The 20,843-nt window shown below is 38.0% G+C and overlaps 1 protein-coding gene across 5 annotated transcripts in view; it reads left to right on the top strand.

The window, feature by feature from the left end:
- The window catches only part of VRK2 (VRK serine/threonine kinase 2), a 99,627-nt gene that overhangs the window by 50,394 nt on the left and 28,390 nt on the right, over positions 1-20,843 (top strand). For all 5 annotated transcript variants that reach the window (XM_068986482.1, XM_068986465.1, XM_068986475.1 and 2 more), the window contains exon 8: positions 16,937-17,069. In XM_068986482.1, the coding sequence (XP_068842583.1) occupies positions 16,937-17,069 (133 nt within the window). The remainder of the gene's footprint in view (positions 1-16,936; positions 17,070-20,843) is intronic.

Genomic DNA, 20,843 nt, shown 5'->3' with positions numbered 1-20,843 from the left:
TATTGCTGGTTCGATTCCTGGGTCGAGAGAGATGCTGGTGAAGGGATAGACTACCCCCTCAGTATTCTTTGGCTTCCCTAGTGGCTCAGATGGTAAGAATACACCTGCAATATGGGAGACCTGGGTTCGATCCTTGGGTTGAGAAGAACCCCTGGAGAAGGGAATAGCTACCCACTCCAGTTTACTGGCCTGGAGAATTCCATGGACAGAGAAGCCTGCAGGCTATAGTCATGGGGTTGCAGAGTTGGACACGACTGAGCAACTTTCACTTGAATATTTTCTGGCATTGCCTTTCTTTGGGATTGGAATGAAAACTGACCTTTTCCATTCCTGAGGCCACTGCTGAGTTTTCCAGATTTATTGGCATCTGAGTGCAGCACTTTAACAGCATCATCTTTTTAGAATTTGGAATAGCTCAGCTAGAATTCCATTACCTCCACTCGCTTTGTTCATAGTAATGCTTAAGTAATGCCTGCTTGACTTCACACCCCATGATGCCTGGCTCTAGATAGTGCCCACACCATTGTAGTTATCTAGGTCATTAAGACCTTTTTTGTATAGTTCTTCTATATATGCTTGCTATCTCTTCTTAATCTCTTCTGCTTCTGTTAGGTCCTTGCCATTTCTGTCCTTTGTTGTGCCCATCTTTCCATGAAATATCCCCTTTGTATCTCTAGTTGTTTTCTTCTGTTTCTTTGCACTGTTCACTTAGTAAGGGTTTCTTATCTCTCGGCTATTCTCTGGAACTCTGCATTTAGTTAGGTATATCCTTCCCTTTCTCCTTTATCTTTTGTTACTCTTCTTTTCTCAGCTACTTGTTAGGCCTCCTCAGACAGCCACTTTGCCTTCTTGCGTTTCTTTTTCTTTGCGGTGGTTTTGGTCACTGCTTCCTCTTCATTGTTATGAACCTGCATCCATAGTTATTTAGGCACTTTGTCTACCAGATCTAATCCCTTGAATCTATTTGTCATTTCTACTGTATAGTCATAAGGGATTTAATATAGGGTATACCTGAATGGCTTATGCTTTTCCCTATTTTTTTTTTTTCAGTTTAAGCCTGAATTTTACCATAAGGAACTGATGATCTGAGCTCAGCTCAGGTCTTGTTTTTGTTGACTGTATAGAGCTTCTTCATCTTTGGCTACAAAGAATATAATCAGTCTGATTTCTGTGTTTGCCATCTGATGATGTCCATATGTAGAGTTGTCTCTTGTGGTGTTGAAAGAGGGTGTTTGCTATGACCAGTGTATTCTCTTGGCAAAGAGAATGTTAGCCTTTGCCCTGCTTCATCTTGTTTCCAAGGCCAAACTTGCCTGTTACTCCAGGTATTTCTTCAGTTCCTACTTTTGCATTCCAATCCCCTAGGATAAAAAGGACATCTTTGTGTGTGTGTTTGTGTGTGTGTGCGTGTGTTAATCCTAGAAAGTCTTGTAGCTCTTCATAGAACCATTCAGTTCAGTTCAGTCGCTCAGTCGTGTCCGACTCTTTGCGACCCCATGAATCGCAGCACGCCAGGCCTCCCTGTCCATCACCATCTCCCGGAGTTCACTCAGACTCACGTCCATCGAATCCATGATGCCATCCAGCCATCCATCCTCGGTCGTCCCCTTCTCCTCCTGCTCCCAATCCCTCCCAGCATCAGAGTCTTTTCCAATGAGTCAACTCTTCACATGAGGTGGCCAAAGTACTGGAGTTTCAGCTTTAGCATCTTTCCTTCCAAAGAAATCCCAGAACTGATCTCCTTCAGAATGGACTGGTTGGATCGCCTTGCAGTCCAAGGGACTCTCAGGAGTCTTCTCCAACACCACAGTTCAAAAGCATCAATTCTTCGGTGCTCAGCCTTCTTCACAGTCCAACTCTCACATCCATACATGACCGCAGGAAAAACCATAGCCTTGACTAGATGGACCTTAGTCAGCAAAGTAATGTCTCTGCTTTTAAATATGCTATCTAGGTTGGTCATAACTTTTCTTCCAAGGAGTAAGTGTCTTTTAATTTCATGGCTGCAGTCACCATCTGCAGTGATTTTGGAGCCCCCAAAAATAAAGTCTGACACTGTTTCCACTGTTTCCCCATCTATTTCCCATGAAGTGATGGGACTGGATGCCATGATCTTAGTTTTCTGAATGTTGAGCTTTAAGCCAACTTTGTCGCTCTCCTCTTTCACTTTCATCAAGAGGCTTTTTAGTTCCTCTTCACTTTCTGCCATAAGGGTGGTGTCATCTGCATATCTGAGGTGATTGATATTTCTCCCGGCAATCTTGATTCCAGCTTGTGTTTCTTCCAGTCCAGTGTTTCTCATGATGTACTCTGTATAGAAGTTAAATAAGCAGGGTGACAATATGCAGCCTTGACATACTCCTTTTCCTATTTGGAATCAGTCTGTTGTTCCATGTCCAGTTCTAACTATTGCTTCCTGACCTGCATACAGGTTTCTCAAGAGGCAGGTCAGGTGGTCTGGTATTCCCATCTCTTTCAGAATTTTCCACAGTTTATTGTGATCCACACAGTCAAAGGCTTTGGCATAGTCAATAAAGCAGAAATAGATGTTTTTCTGGAACTCGTGCTTTTTCCATGATCCAGCGGATGTTGGCAATTTGATCTCTGGTTTCTCTGCCTTTTCTAAAACCAGCTTGAACATCAGGGAGTTCACGGTTCACATATTGTTGAAGCCTGGCTTGGAGAATTTTGAGCATTACTTTACTAGCGTGTGAGATGAGTGCAATTGTGCTGTAGTTTGAGCATTCTTTGGCATTACCTTTCTTTGGGATTGCAATGAAAACTGACCTTTTCCAATCCTGTGGCCACTGCTGAGTTTTCCAAATTTGCTGGCATATTGAGTGCAGCACTTTCACAGTATCATCTTTCAGGATTTGAAATAGCTCAACTAGAATGCCATCACCTCCACTAGCTTTGTTCACAGTGATGCTTTCTAAGGCCCACCTGACTTGACATTCCAAGATGTCTGGCTCTAGATTAGTGATCACATCATCATGATTATCTGGGTCGTGAAGATCTCTTTTGTACAGTTATTCTGTGTATTCTTGCCACCTCTTCTGAATATCTTCTCCTTCTGTTAGGTCCCTACCATTTCTGTCCTTTATTGAGCCCATCGTTGCATGAAATGTTCCCTTGGTATCTCTAATTTTCTTGAAGAGATCTCTAGTCTTTCCCATTCTGTTGTTTTCCTCTATTTCTTTGCATTGATCGCTGAAGAAGGCTTCCTTATCTCTCATTGCTATTGTTTGGAACTCTGCATTCAGATGCTTATATCTTTCCTTTTCTCCTTTGCTTTTTGCTTCTCTTCTTTTCACAGCTGTTTGTAAGGCCTCCCCAGACAGCCATTTTGCTTTTTTGCATTTCTTTTCCATGGGGATGGTCTTGATCCCTGTCTCCTGTACAGTGTCACGAACCTCATTCCATAGTTCATCAGGCACTCTATCTATCAGATCTAGGCCCTTAAATCTGTTTCTCACTTCCACTGTATAATCATAAGGGATTTGATTTAGGTCGTACCTGAATGGTCTAGCAGTTTTCCCTACTTTCTTCAATTTAAGTCTGAATTTGGCAATAAGGAGTTCATGATCTGAGCCACAGTCAGCTCCTGGTCTTGTTTTTGTTGACCGTATAGAGCTTCTCCAACTTTGGCTGCAAAGAATATAATCAGTCTGATTTTGGTGTTGACCATCTGGTGCTATCCATGTGTAGAAACATTCAACTTCTTCAGTATTAGTGGTTGGGCATAAACATGGATTACTGTGATGTTGAATGGTTTTCCTTGGAAGCAAACCGAGATCATTCTGTTGTTTTTGAAACTCTACCCAAGTACTGTATTTCAGGCTCTTATTTTTTTTTGACTATGAAGGCTACTCCATTTCTTCTAAGGGATTCTTGCCCAACAGTAGTAAATATAATGGTCATCTCTATCAAATTCACCCATTGCCTTCCACTTTAGTTCACTGATTCTTAAACTGTCAATGTTCACTCTTGCTGTCACCTGCTTAAGCATATCAAATTTCCCTTGATTCATGGACCTAACCTGAACCATATACCTAAAGCTGAAGAATTGATGCTTTTGAACTGTGGTGTTGGAGAAGACTCTTGAGAATTCCTTGGACTGCAAGGAGATTAAACCAGTCAATCCTAAAGGAAATCAGTCCTGAATATTCATTGCAAGGACTGATGCTGAAGCTGAAGCTATAGTACTTTGGCCCCCTGATGCAAAGAACTGACTCATTGGAAAAGACCTTGATGCTGGGAAAGATTGAAGGCAAAAGGAGAAGGGGATGGCAGATAATGAGGTAGTTGGATGGCATAACTGACTCTATGAACTTGAGTTTGAGCAAGCTCTGGGAGTTGGTGATGGACAGGGAAGCCTGCCTGGCGTGCTGCAATCCATGGGGTCGCAAAGAGTCAGACACGACTGAGCGACTGAACTGCACTGATGGACCTGATATTCTAGGTTCCTGTGCAATATTGTTCTTTACAGCATCAAACTTTTCTTTTACTACCAGACGCATCCACAACTGAGCATCATTTCTGCTTTGGCCCAGCCTCCCTTTCTTTCTGGAGCTATTTTTCCACTCTTCCCCAGTGCATTTTGGACACCTACTGACCTGGGGTCTAATCTTCTGGTGTCATGTCTTTTTGCCTTTGCATACTGTTCATGGGATTCTTGAGGCAGGAATACTGGAGTGGTTTGCCATTCCCTTCTCCAGTAAATGTTTTGTCAGAACTCTCTACCATGACCTGTCCACTTTAGGTAGCTCTGCATGGCATGGCCCACGGCTTCATCGAGTTACACAAGGCTGTGGTCCACATGATCATTTTGGTTAGCTTTCTGTAATTGTGGTTTTCATTCTGTAGGCTGTGGGTTTATGCAAGCTTCCTGATGGGAGGGACTGGCTGTGGGGAAAAGTGGGTCTTGCTCTGGTGGGCAGACCCATGCTCAGTAAATCTTTAATACATTTGTCTGATGGGTGAGGCTGTGCTCCCTCCCTGTTAGTTGTTTGGCCTGAGGCAGCCTAGTCCTGGAGTGTTTAAGCTCTGTGGTAGGGTTAATGGCAACCTCAGAGGACTTACGCCAACACGTGCCTCCCACGACTGCTGTTGCCAGTGCCCCTGTCCCTACAGCAGACACTGCCAACCCACACCTCCACAGGAGACCCTCAGACACTCAGCAGCTGGGCTGGCTCAATCGCCTGTGGGATCACTGCTCCTTTCCCCTGGGTCCTGGTGCACACAAGATTTTGTGCCTTCCAGAAGTCTGTTTCCCCGTGTCCTGTGAAAGTTCTGAAATCAGATCCCATCAGCCCAATAATAATGTTTACCTGCTTACCAACATATTGCAAAGTCTTAAGCTTCTGTTTGATTTAGACAGAAAGGAAGATTGTAAATTGGATGCAATTCAGATTATCTTCTTTGTTTATTTTGTTTAAGGACAAACACAAGCACTTTCATATCAATTGGAAATCAGAGAAGGTATTGTAGGTTCTTTCATATAATTGAGAACTTGTGTCAGAAGAACAAATTGGAAACTGACTATAATTGAAAAAATTTCATTTTGTAAATGTGGCAGTTTTAGTAAAGAGGCAATTGTTAACCTATGTATTATTGAGGGAATTTCCCCCCCAAAGTCTGGAAACCATATTAAGTTATAGCCCAACCATCTTGGATCAAATAGGCTTCCAGATATTGCTTGAAGAACCAGGTTGGAATAGGAGAGCAGGTTGGAATATAATAGGTTATAGGGTCAAAATGCTAGTATCATTAGGAAAATCCCTAAATATAACTCAGCGTTTTGTTATGATACTTGAATTTATGGCCCCATTTCAAGGAGTCATAGACTTGGGTATCGTGGAACAGTAGATGGAGTGAAGAGACAGTGAAAAGGCACAGCTTTCTGCTTTTTCTTCACATGATGACTTCATGGATGTGTCTTTAAGTCTCAATCACAGTGAATATTAAATATTTAATATTTATTAATATTTATTAATAAATAATAAATTTTATTATTTAAATAAATATAAATATTAAATATAAAGGGAAAAAGATACAATTCCAGTTGTGAGATATAGGAGGAGAAAAACCCAACATATAAAGTACATGCAAACAGTATGTAAGATCAAACTGTATTTTTGAAAAATATACCTTAATATTTATTCTAATAAATCCCATGTTTGAAAAGTAACCTGGCACCTTTTAAAAGTCATATTCTGTTGTCTAGGCTATTATTAATAGGACACAGTGTCATCTGCAGTGTTGTGTTAATGCCAAAAGGAAGATGGAGAAGTTGAGGAAAAACAAAGTACCGTATAATAAAAGAATAAAAAGAGCGATTTATATCAAAATGTGGCAGCATCTATGGGGCTGCATATAGGTTTCTGGTAGATATGAATGACTTCTGTGAACATAAACATGCTGCTTAGTCATTCCATGCTTCATTCCCCTTCTGGCATGTAGTGGTTTCCATTAGTCAGGAAGCATTTAGTTTATTCTGAAGATTTTCACATTATGTATCTTGTTGAGAGAATAGGAAAATATTATGTGCTATTGAAATAAGATAAATGCTGTCTTTTTTTTTATAAGAGCCTCTAAAGTTGCTGAATAAGTCTATATATTTTCCTCCAGTTTCGAAAGTGTTTTCTAAATTGCGATTAAAGAAAGTCATGAATAGTGACTATCTCCCTCCATAGTATAATTTCCATCAGTCTCTGATGAGAGTTTAAGACACATTTCTTGCTACAACAGGATATGCTACTTAAAAGACTTTAATTGTATAAAATAGTCTAAATTATGATAAGGTGATTAGATTTTACAACAGGAGAGATTTAAGTTCTTGAAAAGTGAATCACATTTTGGGACTGTATCCACACCTCTTTAATGTGAATCTGCAAAGTGGAGGTTAAGTCGTAATATGATGAGTGTTCACATCTCAATGAGCAATGGCATTTGTCCACATTAACACCTTTTTTTCTGTTCCAGCTCTGTTATCTCTTGCACCCGCTTCTCCACCTCACACTTTGCTGTCTGTCATACAGGAGCTGAGAAATGCTTCTGTATGAGCTGTTCTGGCTGCCTGGTACTTAGGTTTCCTGGTTGCTTGAGGAACGGGAAGGCAGCAGATTTGACTCTTGATGGGAAGGAGGTCCTTTATGTTTTCCATCATCTGTGAATCTATCATTCAGATCTGCATAAACTGAGAGAAGCAGAAACTAGTGGAATTAGTGTGTTAGCCATCAGTCAACCAGTTTGCTTTTGATAGAAAGATGAGTAAATCATTTTCTATCTGAATCTTCTCTTCTTCCTCCTTTTCTCTTTTTGCCAGGTCATTGAATCCTCACTCAACTAGCCACACTGTTTTTAGAGTTACTTTTGACTCTCAGTCCTCTTACTGTTCTCTTTGTCTTTCTTTGTTCACTAGTGCCCTACTCCAGCCTCTCATTGTCTCTTGCCTGGACTGTTACCATATTTTCCTAAATGGAGTCTCTGCTTTCATTTCCCCATTATGATGCTGCCAGCATTGATAATATTATTTCTTGCCAAAAGACTTTGGTGACTTCTTTCTGCCTGCAGAAATTGTGTCCCAGCTTCTTAGCATGGTTTTCAAAGCTTCCTATAAACCCATTATAACTGGTGTTTTGTTTTTTTTTTTTTCCTGGCTTGTAATGTGTTTCTAATAACCTCTACACTCCCAGCAGACACTAATCCAGCCCTGGTTTTCCTTGTTTTATCTTCTCTTCCCTATCTCCGTTCGTGAAAATCTTAAATATTTTTCAAGGCCCAACTCAGTGTCACTTTGTTCTTTGAGTTCCCCAATTAGGAAATAACCTGTCTCCACCCCTACTCTAAAATATTGTTATTTTAAAATCTGTTAGGGTTTTTTCAGAGTAGATGTTACTTCTAGATGTGCTGGTGTTATCCCTCCTTCCTCTTTGTGAGTCATTGGAAAAAATCTCAGTCTTCTGGTTAGGCCGATTTAGATTCTGATCTCAACTTTGCCAGTTGCTGTAGGTTTATTTGTTTTGCACAGAGAACCCAAACTCACTCATCGTCTTTTCTCATCCTCAAGGTATCTTAAAATAGCTTGCTCTTAGGGTCATGAGGGTTAAATAATTTGACTTCTGTAAAGCGCGTATTGCCTTTGCATAGCAAGTATTCAATCATATGCATTCATTTTGTTTTTCTTTCCTTTTAAAAATGTATGATTCTTCATATTTGATCATGCCTGGCACTCAGGTGGCTGTTGAAAGAGATTTACTTCTATTTGTCCAATTATTACTATCAAGTCAGATCAATAAAATTTCATTTAAGCTTCCTGTGCAGAAGACTTCAGAGTAGGTGCTGTCATGTATATAAAAATGTATATATCATTATCATTGTCCTACAGGAGTTTATAGCCTATACATGTGGAACCAAGGCATAAATAAAAGCTAAGTAACTGTACATTTTTAAATAGTAAATCCATCTGAACACAAATGAAAACCCAGTGAGTAGCCTTGTGTTTAAAAGGGTCTACTTATCAGAATAGGATTCAGGTATGAGTGGTGGACCTTGGAAGTGTGAGGTGTCAATCCAGGAGATATGGTAGGAAGTGGAGAAGAGCCCTTGGGGTGTTCCTGGAGGGGTGCTGAACTGAAGACAAAGGCCCTTCTCCTTCTGGTGTGATTCACTGCAAGGAAGAGTTATCACACACTGCTCTTTAATCATTCCTTTCTCTGGTCCACTTGGAAAAACAAAGTGTTATAAGATCCTGTAAGCATAAGAAAGCAAGGAGAGGGAAGGAAAGATTTAGTTAAATGTAGAACGTGAAAACCTGGCCTCAACCATACAGTCCATGGAATTCTCCAGGCCAGAATACTAGAATGGGTAACCTTTCCCTTCTCCAAGGGATCTTCCTGACACAGGGATCAAACCCAGGTCTCCCACAACGTAGGCAGATTCTTTACCATTTGAGCCACCAGGGAAGCCCAAGAATACTGGAGTGGGTAACCTATCCCTTTCCTAGGGGATCGTCCCGACCCAGGAATTGAACTGGGGTTTCCTGCATTGCAGGTGGATTCTTTACCAGCTGAGCTATCAGGGAAACCTGAGCCTAGCTCTATGGTTGTAAATTGGGCTAGGTAAAATAGGAAGTTGATTTTTGAGGCAGATCTATTTAGTATAGGAAAAGTTATGATTTTCATGGTCATCAAAAGCTAATTTTTTTTCATCTTTATTAGTTTAGTGCTTTTAATCAGGGCTGTAATTTACTATCTGTGTCAAATTCATTTTTCAGAGACATAGATGTGGAGACAGCATTAGGAGTACAAGCTCTTTATTGAGGGGAGAGAGTATAGTACCTGTATAAGAGAAAGGCACTAGCAGTAAAGAACCCGCCTGCCAGTGCAGGAGACATAAGAAACACATGTTCAATCCCTGGATCTGAAAGATCCCCTGGAGGAAGGCGTAGCAATCTTCTCCAGTATTCTTGCCTGGAGAATCAGATGGACAGAGGAGCCTGGTGGGCTGCAGTCCATAGAATCGCAAAGAGTCAGACATAACTGAAGCGACAGCACAGCACAATAGAAAGATGAAAGGAGAGGAAGCGGGTTTGGACAAGGAAAGCTTTCAGAGTGGGATGTTGCAATGACACCTATGAAAGAGAAGGAAACAGGAAGATTGGGAACGGAGAGCTCAGACTGTGATACAGTTCCCACAAAATCTCAGCCAATTAGGGAGCACCAGAGCTAATGGGTCCCCTTTGAAGAGTCTCCAGTTGGGTAAAAATGGCCACAGAGCCTTCCCGCCATGATCATTCTTTAGTAGGAGCTGCCAGGGGAGAGTGTGGCTTCGGCTCACATGCTGTGCTGGGTCCTAGTGGCGCCGCCTCTGGAGGCTGTCAGATTATTGCACTCCTCAGGTGAAAGACCAGTTCTTTCTTAATGAGGTTGTGTCTCCATGGCCACTATACTACCTTTTTAATGATAAAATATTAAAATTGAAAGTCCTTGAAAGTATTAGTGTAGATTAGATGTTTTTTGAGGGGGAGGGGACAGCCAAAAAATTCGCTAAAACAATAAAATATTTTGTAGAAGCTGAATTTAATGAGTTTTGGATGACTTACATTATTTGGGTGTATCATATTATTTTTCATCTGTTAAATGTGTATAGTGATACATCTTCCCTACCTGTCTCACAGAATTGTAAGAGAACGAAACAAAACTGAATAACATACAAGGGAATCCCCGTTAAGGCTATTAGTTGATTTTTCAGCAAAAACTCTGTAGGCCAGAAGGGAAAGGCAGGATGTATTAAAAGTGATGAAAGGGAAAAACCAACAACCAGGATTACCTAGCAAGAGTCTCATAGGAATATAATTGCTTTATAATGCTATATTATCTTCCACTGTACAATGAAGTGAATCAGCTCTATGTATAAATATATCTCCTCCCTCTTGGACCTCCATCCCACCCTTTCTGTATCATACCCATCGAGGTCACCACCAAGTACCAAGCTGAGTGTCTTGTGTTTTTTAAATGTTCCACTAGCTATCTGTTTTACACATGTCAATCCTAATTTCTCAGTTCATCTCACTATCCCCTTCCCTGTCTGCCATGTGCTCACATGTCTGTTCTCTACATCTGTGTCTCTATTCCTACCCTGGAAATAGTTTCATCAGCACTGTTTTTGTAGATTGCACATGTATGTGTTAATATAAGATACTTGTTTATCTCTTTCCGACTTACTTCACTCTGTATGACAAACTCTAGGTCCGTTCATGTCTCTACATATGACCCTTTATTGTTTCTTTTGGTGGCTGAGTAATACTCCGTGGTGTATATGTACCACATCTTTATCCATTAATCTTTAGATGGATATTTAGATTGTTTCCATGTCCTGCTGCTGCTGCTGCTGCTAAGTAGCTTCAGTTGTGTCCGACTCTGTGCGACCCCATAGACGGCAGCCCATCAGGCTCCACCGTCCCTGGGATTCTCCAGGCAAGAACACTGGAGTGGGTTGCCATTTCCTTCTCCAATGCATGAAAGTGAAAAGTGAAAGTGAAGTTGCTCAGTCGTGTCCGACTCTTAGCGACCCCATGGACTGCAGCCCACCAGGCTCCTAGCTGTTGTAAATAGTGCTGCTCTGAACATTGGGGTACATGTGTCCTTTTGAATTATGGTTTTCTCAAGGTATATGCCCAGTAGTGGGATTGCTGGGTCATGTGGTAGTTCTACTTTTAGTTTTTTAAGGAACCTCCATATTGTTATCTACAGTGACTGTATCCATCTACATTTCCACCAGCAGTGCAAGAGGGTTCCCTTTTCTCCACACCCTGTCCAGCATTGTATTGTTTGTAGATTTTTTGATGATGGCCATTCTGATCAGTGTGAGGTGATACCTCATTGTAGTTTTGACTGGTATTTTCCTATTAATTGGGCTTCCCTTTTGTCTCAGCTGGTAAAGAATCCGCCTGCAATGCGGGTGACCTGGGTTTGATCCCTGGATTAGGAAGAAACCCTTGAGAAGAGAAAAGCTACCCACTCCAGTATTCTGGCCTGGAGAATTCCATGGACTGTATCGATTTTGTACGTTTTGTATAGAATTTATAAGTTCCATGGACTGTTTGTAGATTTTTTGATAATGGCCATTCTGACCAGTTTGAGGTGATACCTCTTTGTAGTTTTGATTTGTATTTTTCTAATAATTAGTGATGTTGAGCATCTTTTCATGTGCCTCTGCCATCTGTATGTCTTCTTTGAAGAGATGCCTGTTTAGATCTTAGGCCCATTTTTTGCTTGGGTTGTTTGTTTTTGGTGTTGATCTCTATGTGCGTGCCGTATGCTGAGTTGCTTTAGTTGCTTTAGTTGTCCCCAGCTCTTTGCAACCCCATGGACTGTAGTCCGCCAGGCTCCTCTGTCCATGGGATTCTCCAGGCAAGAATACTGGAGTGGGTTTCCATGCCCTCCTCCAAGGGATCTTCCCAACCCATGGTTCAAGCCCACGTCTCTTAAAAGTCTCCTCCATTGGCAGGTGGCTTCTTTACCACTTGTGCCACCTGGGAAGCTTTTTTGTATTGAGCTCCGTGAGTTGTTTGTATATTTTTGAGATTAATCCTTTGTCCATTGCTTCATTTGCAAATATTTTCTCCCATTCTAAGGGTTGTGTTTTCCTCTTGTTTATGGTTTCCTTTGCTGTGCAAAATATTCTAAGTTTTGTTAGGTCCCATTTGTTTATTTTTGTTTTTTATTAGGAGATGGTAGGTCAAAAAAGATCTTGCTGTAGTTTATGTCAGTGTTTTTTCCTCGGTTTTCCTCTAAGAGTTATATAATGTCTGGTCTTACACTTAGGTCTTTAATGCATTTTCAGTTTATTTTTGTGTATGGTGTTTGGTGATGTTCTACTTTCATTTTTTTTTTTTTTTTACATGTAACTGTCCAGTTTTCACAGAACCACTTACTGAAGAGGCTGTCTTTTCTCTATTGTACATTTTGCCTCCTTTGTCATAGATTAGGTGACCATAGGTGCCTGGGTTTATCTCTGGACTTTTTATCCTGTGCCATTAGTCTACATTTCTGTTTTTGTGCCAATGCCATAGTGTCTTGGTTACTGTAGCTTTTTACTATAGTTCAGAATTGATTCCTTTGCCTCTGTGTTTCTTTTTCAAGATTGCTTTGGCTATTTGGTGTCTTTTGTGTTTCCATAAAAACTGTAAAAATTTTTCTTCTAATTCTGTGAAGAATGCCTTTAGCAATTTAATAGAGATTGCATTGAATCTATAGATTGCTTAGAGTAGTACATTCATTTTGACAGTGTTGATTCTTCCAATCCAAGAACATGGTATGTTTGTCCATCTGTTTGTGTCATCTTTGATTTCTTTCATCAGTGTTTTATAGTTTTCTTGAGTATAGTTCTTGTGCTTCCTTAGGTACATTTATTCCTAAATATTTTATTCTTTTCGTTGCAGTGGTGAATGGAATTGTTTCCTTAATTTCTCTTTCTGATCTTCCATTATTATTGTAAGGAATGCAAGACATTTCTGTGCATTAATTTTGTATCCTGCAACTTTACTAAATTCATAGATTAGTTCTAGTAGTTTTCTAGTGGCATCTTTAGGATTGTCTATGTACAGTATCATGTCATCTGCAAAGAGTAACAGTTTTATTTCTAATTTTCCAGTTTATATTCCTTTTATTTGTTTCTTCTCTGATTGCCATGACTAGGACTCCTAAAACGATGTTGAATATGAGTGGTAAGAGTGGACATGCTTGTCTTATTCCTGATCCTAGTGGAAATGCTTTCAGTTTTTCACCATTGAGAATGATGTTTACTGTGGGTTTGTCATATATGGCCTTTATTATGTTGAGGTAGATTCCCTCTGTGCCCACTTTCTGGAGAGTTTTTATCGTAAATGTGTGTTGAATTTTGTCAAAAGTTTTTCCTGCATCTGTTGAGAAGATCATTCTTTTATTCTCTAATTTGTTAATATGGTGTTAACATTGAGTGCTTTGTGTATATTGAAGAATCCTTGCATTCCTGGGATAGATTTCACTTGATCATGGTGTATGATCCTTTTAATGTGCTCTTGGATTCTGTCTGCTAATATTTTGTTGAGGATTTTTGTATCTTATGTTCATCAGTGATACTGGTCTGTAATTTTCTTTTTTCATGATATCTTTCTCTGGTTTTGGTGTCTGGCTAATGTGGCCTCACAGAATGAATTTGAGAGTGTTCCTCCCTCTGTAATTTTTTGGAAGAGTTTGAGAAGGATTAGTGTTAGCTCTTAAAATGTTTGGTAGAATTTACCTGTGAAGCCATCTGGTCCTGGACTGTTGTTTCTTAGAAGATTTTTAATTATAGTTTCAATTTCATTACTTGTAATTGATATCCTCACATTTTCTAATTCTTCCTGGTTTAGTCTTGAAAAGTTGCACCTTTCCATTAATTTGTCTCTTTCTTCCAGGTTGTCCATTTTATTGGCATATAGTTGCCTGTAGTAGTCTCTTATGATCCTTTGTATTTCTGCAGTGTCAGTTGTACTTTCTTTTTCATGTCTAATTTCATTGATTTGAGTCCTCTCCCTTTTTTTTTTTTGATAGTTTGGCTTAAAGTTTATCAATTTTGCTTATCTTCTCTAAGGACCGACTTTGAGTTTTATTGATCTTTGCTCTTGTTTTCTACATTTCTGTTTATTTCTGCTCTGATCATTATGATTTCTTCTACCGACTTTGGGTTTTATCTGTTCATCTTTTTCTGGTTGCTTTAGGTATAAGGCTAGATTGTTTATTTGAGATGTTTCTTGAAGTGAGACTGAATTGCTATAAAATTCCCTTTTATAACTGCTTTTGCTGCACCCCGTAGGTTTGAGTCATTGTGTTTCTGTTGTCATTTTTTTTCCTACGTATTCTTTTTATTTCCTCTTTAATTTCTTCAGTGATCTATTAGTTATTTAATGGTGCGTGTTTCTTTGCCATGTGTTTGTGATTTTTTTTTTATAGCTTTTGTTTTTTTTTTTTTTCCTGTAATTGATTTCTAATCTCATAGCATTATGGAAATGATACTTGATGAAATTTCAGTTCTCTTAAACTTTCTAAGGCTTGATTTGTGACCCAGTATGTGATCTATGCTGGAGAATGTTCTGTATGCACTGGAGAAAAAAAGTGTATTCTGCTGCTTTTGCATGGAATGTCCTATAAATATCAGTTAAATCTATTTGGTCTATTGTGTCATTTAAAGCTTGTGTTTTCTTTTTTGTTTTTTCTTTCTGGGTGATCTGTCCATGTATTTTCTGTCCACTAATGTAAGTGGGTGTTAAAGTCCCCCCCTATTAATGTGTTATTGTCAATTTCCCCTTTTATAGCTGTTAGCATTTGCCTTATGTATTAAGGTGCTCCTATGTTTGGTACATAAATATTTATAATTGTTGTATATTCTTGGATTGATCCCTTGATCATTATGTGGTGTCCTTCCTTATCTCTAGAAGCAGTCTTTACTTTGTAAAGTCTTTTTTATCTGGTACAAGTATTGCTACTCCAGCTTTCCTCTGATTTCCATTTGCATGGTATAGCTATTTCTCTCCCCTCACTTTCAGGTTGTATGTGTCCCCTAGATCTGAAGTGGGTCTTTTGTATATATACAGGACTTGTTTTTTATCCATTCAGCCAGTCTATGTGTTTTGGTTGGAGCATTTAGTTCATTTACATTTAAGATAATTATCAATATGTATGTTCCAATAGTCATTTTCTTAATTGTTTTGGGTTTGTTTTTGAGGGTCTTTTTCTTCTCTGTGTTTCCCATCTAGAGAAGATCCTTTAGCATTTATTGTAAAGCTGGTTTCGTGGTGCTGAATTCTCTTAGCTTTTTCTTATCTGTAAAACTTTTGATATCTCTGTTGAACTGAATGAGATCCTTTCCATTTGCTATCAATATCTACATTCTCAGGATGTCTGCTTTGCAAAGTGAAGTCTATTTAGTTCTCAAATAAAGATAAAAATGCATCATAAATAGTGAAAGCAAGCAACCAGTTTTACATCTGATTTTGAAGTGCAGTTACTTTGGGCAGTTACTCCTGAAGCCATGTTGAGAAATGGCATCTGTGAGTGAGAGACAAAACTGAAATATCATGTTTTCATACAATCTAGCAAGCTATGTTCTTCAGCAAATGAAGGAAACTGTGTTGTTTATATTTTGAAGTTCAGAATATCTTTACTTGGGCTGTCCTGAAACGAACAACTTCAATTAAAATTTAGTTAATAGGTATCTTTTAAAATTCCAGTTGTATTCTAATGTTAATACTCTTGTCTTAAAGCTGAACATTGTGAAGTGTTGCCTTATTCCCTAAATTTTAAAGAAATACATGTGAAACAACCCATTTTAAAAGTTGAAGCTGCTTTCTTTTCCAGTGGTTTAGAGGGGAGAGGATCATGGTAACATGTAGGTGGAAAGTATAATATTCTGACTGTGCGTGCATGCTGTCGCTTCAGTTGCGTATGACTGTTAGCACCACTATGGACTGTAGCTTGCCTGGCAGCTCTGTCTGTAGGATATTCCAGGCAAGAAAACTGGAGTTGGTGCCATTCCCTTCTCCAGGGGATCTTCCCAACCCAGGGATTGAACCCAGGTCTTCTGCATTGCAGACTGACTCTTTACCATCTGATATATGTTAGAATAAACATCTAATCATAACACTTCCCTATTCAATGTATGCTGTATCTGTAAAACTACTTCTCCTCTCCCTTCTTTCTCTCTCCAAAGGTAACCTTAGGAAAATTCACTTGAGTTGCCATCTGACTTTTCAACAATCTATATTCTGTTTGGATACCCTGGTTAGATTCTGACTGACTTACAAAGATAACAGTGATGATATGGATTGGTCTGAAAGACCAGAAGTACAGCATTGATATTGCATTCTTAAATATGGACAACGTGATGCTGGTTTTTTTGTTTTTTGTTTTTAAAATTTTGACAGTCATTATCTCTTATAGTCTGTTCACTGTTTTTATGCTTCCTGTTAAAGGAGATTCCTGTAATATTAGCTTACTATTTTTAGATTGTTCTCATCTCCCCTCCCTGTTGAAATAGTTTTATGTTACAGGAAGGGGTTACTAAGAAAAAAGGCTGATCCTCATAAGCTGTATGAATATAGATAAAAAGACATATTGTGGTTTATGACATCTACATGCCCACCTGGAGGAAAGGGAATTTAAGAGCCGAATAAAAAGAATAAAAATCTAAGTCAACTCAGAAACAAGATATGCCTATGTTGAAGTAAGGATTTAAGTTAGAAAGTTCATTGTTATGGCCCCCAGTTGTATATATTTTATCCGAAGGCACCATTTGGTTTAATAAAATACAGATCTGAGGTTCTCTTAACCTATCAGTTTCTTAAGACTTAATTATAAAGGTTAAATTTTCAAAGGACAGAAACATTATTCATTTTTCTGTTCACGTCTTCCAGGTTTATCTTGCAGATTATGGACTTTCCTACAGATATTGTCCCAATGGGACCCACAAACAGTATCAGGAAAATCCTAAAAAAGGCCATAACGGGACAATAGAGTTTACCAGCTTGGATGCTCACAAGGGAGTAGGTAGGTTTCTTTTTTTTATTTCGGAATAATTAGAACAAAGTCTTAAGGCTCCATGAAATGACCTTTTTGCCTGGTCAGTTTGAAGAATGAGAACATTGGGGAGATTTTTATCAAAAGTAGTGAATTCCTGTATGTCAACAAATATTCTTCTAACTGAGAGAAGAGATGCACACTTTTGACAAGTGAAAAAAAGAATAAAAGATGTCAAGTAAGCAAAATTTGATGCTCATTTGGAGCAGCCTAGAGTACTAGTTTGTTTATGTTAAACTTGAAAGTCAACAACTGAATTTTTATGCTTTAGAAACTTTCAGATTTGGTGCAGGTACATGTGTGAAGAATGATTCCTATTTTTCATTGTGCTCTTATCAGAGCTTTAGAAGATACCATCTCAACAATAAGGAAGTCTTTTCTGAAACTATGAAGTGTTAACTTGTGGAAATCTCTCCTAGTCACCTTTCATATATCTTACTTATTTAAACTCATTTTGATGGTATTGGAAACACATTTGCAGGTAAATTACATACATAGTCCTTTTATTGGATATTGATTGTACTGCCTTGCATTCCAAGGCAGACTTAATTCAACAATTCCCTAATTAGTTAAAGTCATAACCTATGTCTTGTATTCATTTACCATTAATTAAACCTTAGCTGTTTATTACACTGCAGTCCAAATCCAATAGCCGACCCAGAAAGCCATGGAAAAGGAAGTAGGAGTTCAATATTGAAAATATATGGTGTGGAGTCCCCACTGATGGTTGCTTTGTTCACAATCAATATGGTCAATGCAACTGTACTTTCTTAGTTGCTCTGTCAGCAAGACAAAAAGTCAATTCTAATGTTATGCTAGTAAAAAAAAAATGGTGACTATTGAAAAACTTTGGCTTTCAAAATTATATTATTCATAAACTTTGTTTACAAAAGTATTTTCAAATATACTAAACCACATAAATAATTTTTAAACAGCTTCAAATGGACCTCGTTTTTACTAAAAGACAGTTAGACATTTGTACTTGTTAATGGCTGTTGAACTGTTACCCTAAACTGATACTTTCTAACAAGTTTTTGTTGGTGCAAACAACTGTATATTATTGCCTTTTCTATTAAAAGGACCATTGACCATGTAATGTAGAGGGTCTTGATCATTTTCGAGGGCAGTTAAAACCCACTGTAGTTTAAGGTGGGCCACTGAAAAAGTGAAACAAGGGTGTCAGTTGTATACCTTCTTCCTTTCAGGAAGAATCATAGGTTAAATTTGGGGGGTTGGAAATTAGCTCATATAACTCCTGATCAGAGTAAGAGAAATCACTGCATTTTTTTCAAAGATAGTTTGGTTAAAAAAGTAATGATTTCACTCAGAAATTTAATAATATTGTATTATTTTTCACCATTAACATTGTTAATGAATCAATGGCCTTTAAAAAAAGATATAAATGGGACATTGGCTTTAATTAAGGGCTTTCCTGGTGACTCAGATGGTAAAAAAATCCACCTGCAGTGCAGGAGACCTGGGTTCAATCCCTGGGTTGGGAAGATCCCCTAGAGAAGGGAGTGGCGACCCTCTCCAGTGTTCTTGTCTGGAAAACCCCATGGACAGAGGAGCCTGGTGGGCTATAGTCCATGGGGTCGCAGATTCAGACAAGACTGAGCGATTAAGCACAAGGAATGTAAAAGTCAGATGTTCACTGATAATGTTTTGTTTTGTTTTTTTAATTTAAAGTTCTCAGTGAATTTTGTTCTTCACTATTGCAAGATATATTAGTATGAAAGAATATTTAGAAACCTGAAAGTACTTTTTGATAGTAGTATAACTGTAAATTGATCGTACAGACTCTTAAGCTTTGGTCCAGTTACAGTATTGATGATGTTAACTTATGATTGGGCCACTAAGTTCAACCAGTAGCTCTAATACTGATGTGATTAGATTTTGACCATTATAAATACAACTGTGATTGTGGAATGGGAAAGTAGAGTTGATGGATGTTGGTCTGATCACTGTTTGGACTCTGGAAATTCTGAAAGTCCTCCTCAGTTATTCCATAGTTTAGGTAAATATTTTCATTATGCTACCTTCATGAAAGTTTTGAACAATATTTTATTCTGTAGTGTATTTAAACTTTTTGCTCCCTAGATAATAATACATGTTGATGAGCTGGGTAGATTTCACCATGCTAGGTCTTTGGAGAGAAGAATGAACTGAGAATAGTAATAGAAAGATATTACTTCTTTGGGAAGGCTACTCAGGTTGGAACCTCTACTACGTATTTTTGGTATTTGCTGAAAAGTTATAAGCTGGAGTGAATATTCATTTTTACCACAGGTTTAAAAAGATTTCTATAAAAATTAGATTCCCTTACTGCATTAAAAATAGAGTATAAAGTTCTCACCATATCCGTATTTACATATAGATATACATATATATGCATATGCCTTCACATATATGTATACACACATATATACTTCCACATAAAGATGCATAGATGTGCATGTACACACATTTGCTGAAATTTTAACATGCAGTTTAGTATGGAAACTGAAAAGTTTGGTACCCTCAAATATTTGAAAACTATTCATTCCTAGTGTTTTAGATTTAATTGTCCAAAATAAAACATTTCACTTTAGGATTTTATTAGAAATGAAGTAATTATTTAGTCCTATCTAGAAACTAGTATAAACAAGGCCATAAATCCTGTAGGTAAATGCAGGAGGTCAGATTCATAAATATTAATGTGTTTACTTCAGTATACATTATGTAGTTTAATCTCAGAAAAATCTTTTCTATACCAGTGCAGCTATGAGATCAAATAAATACTGAGACAGATAATGCAAGGGAAAACATAAAGAGCAAAACAGTTATCACTAGGAAATAGAATCTCTAGTTGTCAGAGCATTTGTTAGGTTTTAGGTTTATCTTGGCTTGATCAGGCCCTGGGAAATATCCAGCCTTCAGTGTAAGACTGACTTATGGATTAGACACTAAACAGATATATTGCTAACTGGTCAGGCTGTCTGGTCTGTTACCTTTGTAGTGGTTATTCAGAAACTGAAGCTAACTCTCATGTTTCTGTGGATTATTAATAGTTGGGTTTTCATAATGAAAGAATTTGTATAAGGTGCCAGTCATCAGTTTTACATAAGCATTTTTAGTTCGACTGTGTAAAAGGAGGGTACTTGTATTACTATAAGTAAGAATATGAATAGAGATATATAAAGGTGAATGAACAGCTGGGTGAATGGATAGATAACTATTCTTGAGCTACTGTACATGTATATATCTGTATTTTTTCAAATTGCAATTATTCTTCTAAACTCAATTCTCTTACATGACCTAGAAGTGTTTTGTGAGTGGCTGAAGTGCTTCATTTAGTGTAAAATTAGAGTAATACATGTTGGGCTTATCTCATCTATTATTAATCTTTTATTTATAAAAACCAACATGTATAAACATTGACATATTTTTGGGCTTGTTGCCTGATAATTAAAGAGAATTATATCTGTGTCAAATACACTATTTTAAAATTTGTTACATTCTTAGTAATGTTAAAAAGCAATATTGGGATCAGTGTGTGGTATGGATTTTTGTAGATTTTTCTGCTCACTGAGGCATGCAGTCAATACCTAATTTCTCTAGAGATATACTGCATTTAACATATTGAGCTTTTTTAAATACTTCAGACCTGTGCATTGAGTGTATAATACCTGTTTTAATTCAACATCATTGATGACCATACAATGTGATATCTAAATTGCATTTTAAATGTCCATTTGTTTATAT

Source organism: Capricornis sumatraensis, chromosome 1 (genome assembly GCF_032405125.1).
Source record: "Capricornis sumatraensis isolate serow.1 chromosome 1, serow.2, whole genome shotgun sequence".
Taxonomy (NCBI): domain Eukaryota; kingdom Metazoa; phylum Chordata; class Mammalia; order Artiodactyla; family Bovidae; genus Capricornis; species Capricornis sumatraensis.
Note: the sequence above shows the minus strand (reverse complement) of the source record. Positions and strands in the feature narration are given on the sequence as shown.